This window comes from Poecilia latipinna, unplaced genomic scaffold, assembly GCF_001443285.1.
Source record: "Poecilia latipinna isolate Pla-1442-1.1 unplaced genomic scaffold, P_latipinna-1.0 Scaffold2770, whole genome shotgun sequence".
In the NCBI taxonomy this organism is placed as follows: Eukaryota; Metazoa; Chordata; class Actinopteri; order Cyprinodontiformes; family Poeciliidae; genus Poecilia; species Poecilia latipinna.
In genome coordinates, this window is record NW_015115386.1 from 40,578 (window position 1) to 44,475 (window position 3,898).

General features: G+C 42.9%; 1 protein-coding gene across 3 annotated transcripts in view; it reads left to right on the top strand.

Moving 5' to 3' along the window:
• Positions 1-3,258: 3,258 nt before the first annotated feature.
• fktn (fukutin) overlaps positions 3,259-3,898 on the top strand; it is a 7,398-nt gene continuing 6,758 nt past the window's right edge. For 2 of the 3 annotated variants that reach the window (XM_015021383.1, XM_015021384.1), the window contains exon 1: positions 3,261-3,487. In XM_015021383.1, coding sequence (XP_014876869.1) covers positions 3,386-3,487 — 102 coding nt within the window. In that variant the 5' untranslated portion in view covers positions 3,261-3,385. Of the gene's footprint in view, positions 3,488-3,898 lie in introns of all 3 variants that reach the window. The other variant, XM_015021385.1, reaches the window with a different exon arrangement.

Sequence of the window (3,898 nt, forward strand, 5' to 3'; positions counted from 1 at the left end):
ACATGACTGTTAGGTTAATTGGTCTGTCTAAATTGCCCCTAGGTGTGTGCGCATGGTTGTGTGTCTGTGTTGCCCTGCGACAGACTGGCGACCTGTCCAGGGTGTACCCCGCCTCTCGCCCGGAACGTTAGCTGGAGATAGGCACCAGCACCCCTCCCGACCCCACTGAGGGACAAGGGTGTTCAGAAAATGGATGGATGGAAGTCCACTTTTATTGGTTCTATTTAATCTTGCAATGAGTTTACTTGTGTGGCCCCCTGCAGATCAGATTAAGCTGTATGCGGCCCCTAAACCAAAATGAGTTTGACACCCCTGGTTTAGATCATCTACCGGAGTTTCCATCGCCGTGTCCCGCGCTCTTCCAGACAGGGCCAGGGCGACAGCCAGCGCTTGTTTTTCGACTCCAAATCTGTAACTCTCGTCCAAATGTTGCCTTCATTCTTCCAGCTTTCGTGAGGCTTTCCTTCCTCAAACGTTGGCGGAACTCTGTAGTTACTAACCATCCTCGGCTACCAATGTTAAATAAAAGAACTAACTCGTTTCTTTATTCAGCTTTATTCCGCCATGTGCATCTCTCGAACAGACAGACTGAGAGCACCGAAGACGAACAAACCCATAACATATGCTCCTGGCATAACAGTGCCCCTAGTGGATAGACATGTAGTACAAATAAAACAAAGGAGTAACAATCCGAATATGGACTGGAAGCCCCGAGGTCAAAGTGGGGAACTCCAACCTGCTGAGTAAAACTAATCAACAGGTTTGATTATTTAAGGTGATCCAGGTGTGTCTGCAGTCACACGGATATCAGTAGCTGCATCCAGGTGAGCCGTAAATGTGGAGCTTTGGCTCTGATGGAGAGCAGAGGGAGGATTGATCAGAGATCATATTGATCTGATGGTTTATTGGTGTTTAAATTCATCCAGAGTGATCATCCTGGGGCTCTGAGCAGAACTTAAAGAAGGAGCCGAGCGGTACCGGTACCGGTCCAGCTGCAGCCATCGAGCCGCCCGCTTTGTGAACATAAAGCTTTATGGACATAAAGCATCTTAATTCTGTAAATGTAAAACTTATTCACATGATTCTACTAATAATAAACGTCCAGTTTATTCTGACTGTCTCTTTAAATCCCAGCTGACCTGCTGCTGTTCAGGCACTTAGATCTCTTTGTATTTTATTTTATTAATCTGGATTTTTTCTTTTAAATGTATCTTTATTTTTGTGAGGTGACATTATGTGCCTCAAAGCACCTTTTAAATAAAATATATAATTATTGTTGTAAATACTCATTCTGCTACAAACAAGGCCGTTGCCATGGTTACTGCCCCACGTGGTGGCAGACTTCCGGGTATTTATGCTAATTTACATTCTTATGTATTTATGGAGGCGACAGGCAAATTAGGATTAATAAAGGAAAGGTGCGCGGCCACCTGCGGCTTCATGCATCCCTTTGTTTTGTGATCCACACTTTTCTAAACTTTTCCGTTCGCCAAGTTTTATTGTGAAAACTGTTCAGTCTTTTATGCACGAGGCCCCTGGTCTCCTTCCACACTCAGACTCAGGTTCATTAATAAATGTGACCTCTGACCTCTTGCTGATGATGGCGACAGCTCTTGGGTTCTTCCCAGGATGAGATGACCTCTGACCCTGTATCACCTTCTTCTCCCAGGTTCCTTCTGCTGCTGTCATCAGTAGTGGTTCTAACTTATTAAGTAGATACTTTCTGGCTCCTTCCAGAACCTTTTATTATGATCCTGCTGCGGTTTGGACCAGAACCGGGCCAGCAGCTTGTTGCCTAGATGACTAGTCTCTGTCAGCTTGTTTTGTGTGGAAAAGGATTTTACTCATAAAGTGAAACCTCCTGTCTGAATGAGATTAAAGGTGAAATAAATAAAATCAGGAGCTTTATTGATAAATTAACATAATAGTATGGAGTGAAAATAGTCTCAAAATACCTGTGTGTGTGTAACCTCGGTAATTCTGACCGATCAGCATAAATCAGTTCTGCGTTGTGTGAATAAGGGCCAGGAGACAGGATGAGATGAAACGTCGTTTATCTGTGGGAAACAGAATATGGACTGATCACAGCGGGTTCATCACCTTACGAGGGACAGCATTTCATGTTAGCAACAAGCTAACATAGCATTTTACTGGAGCCTTAAACTCAGTGAACCTGCCTCGCGCCCATCTCTCATGAACTGGCAACGAGATGTTTGTGTTCACTATATGTAACCCTGCCAACCACCAGGAGGGGGTGCTGTTTCACCCTTTACACATGAACCCAAAGTGGGAAGTAATGACAAGTGGAATTCTATACAATATTAACTATGTTAAATGTGTAATACTGGGTTTGTAATCCATAAGTATCTTTGTATGTAACTTTGGATGGTTGTATCTGTGAAACACGATTTGTAAACCGTAAAAAAAATTTGCATAAACTTGTAACTTGTAAATATGTGGTCAAATGAACAAATATGAAGAAATTACGAATACAAAATAAAGTACACACACACACATTTACAATTTCTACAAATGTTACATTTAGTAGATATTTACAAATTCAAATCTCCTCCTACGCCTCACATTTGTGCATAAGTGGTGCGTTTAAATGCTGGTGGAAAGCTGGGACATCTGATTTCTGTTTGGAGTCTGTTGGAAGCTGAAATAAGTCTCAAAAATCCTCGTGCATCGTAACCGGATCTGTGCAAAAATGCACTTTGGTTTTATTTAACATTTGTAGGCACAGGAGAAGGTTTGAATACCTAATTATCAGATTTTTGAGGCTGAAGTTAAAAAAATCTATGTGTAGAAATGTAACATTTGTAGAAATTGTAATTGTGTGTGTAATTTGAATTTGTATTCGTCATTTGTTCATATTTGTACACATGACCACATATTTACAGCTGAGTTAAGGTTTACAAATGGAGTTTCGCAGATAAAACCATACCAAGTTACACACAAAGATGCTTATGGATTACAAATCCAGTATTAGACACACAGGTATTTTGAGTCTATTTTATAATTACCGAAATGAATTAATAGATTTCTATTTTTTATTTATAAACCCACCAGCCGTCCTTTTTGGGTTTAGTGAGATTTTCTGAACCTTTGCGTGTTGGATCAGAACCAGGGCCGGGCTGGGTTCACCTCAGGAGTTCCGGTAGGAAACAAAAAGGATGAATTCAGTCATCTGATGATCAATGAAGTCACTAAAATTATTTTCATTCAAACAGGAAGACGGACTTTTACTGTGAAGGGGCTGGCAGGAAATGAGCAGCTTCTTCTCTGCTGAACATTAAAGATGGCGGCGGACGGTTTGCGGTGTTTCCTGCCGTAGCCGCGTTAGGATGGCTGGGTTGTGACGTCATGAACGGCTCGGTACCGGATGCCTCGTGTGAACCGGACCTTCGTGTTTGTGCTGCTGCTCGCGAGCAGCTGCGCGTTCCTGCTGTTCCAGCTCTACTACTACCGGAACTACGTCAGCAAGGTGAGGGGCGGGACTCCTCGCTCAGGTATGATGTGTTGTGTTAAAGAGAGTCCAGGTTCGGACTGAAGTGGGTCACTGGATGCAGAACAGCTGGTTCCGGTCCAGATCCTCTGCCTCACTCCTTCTTCTGTTTCAGGAATTGGGACCGATCAGAACAGTTCTGTTGGTTCCTGCTGGTGATGCACGGTAGAGGTGGAGGCATGGACTCCTCCTCTACTCGCTGGCCCACAGGGGGCGCTGCTGGCTGTGGCGAACACACGGAGATTATATTTTACAGATGATTGATTTAAAGTAATTGTGTGGAAGGAAAAACTCAACCTGCTTCCAGTGAAATACAGGAGAAGTTTTCAGAGACAAAATAATCTGTAGATCCTCAGATTATAACTGATGATGAGAATATTTAGTGTTTAT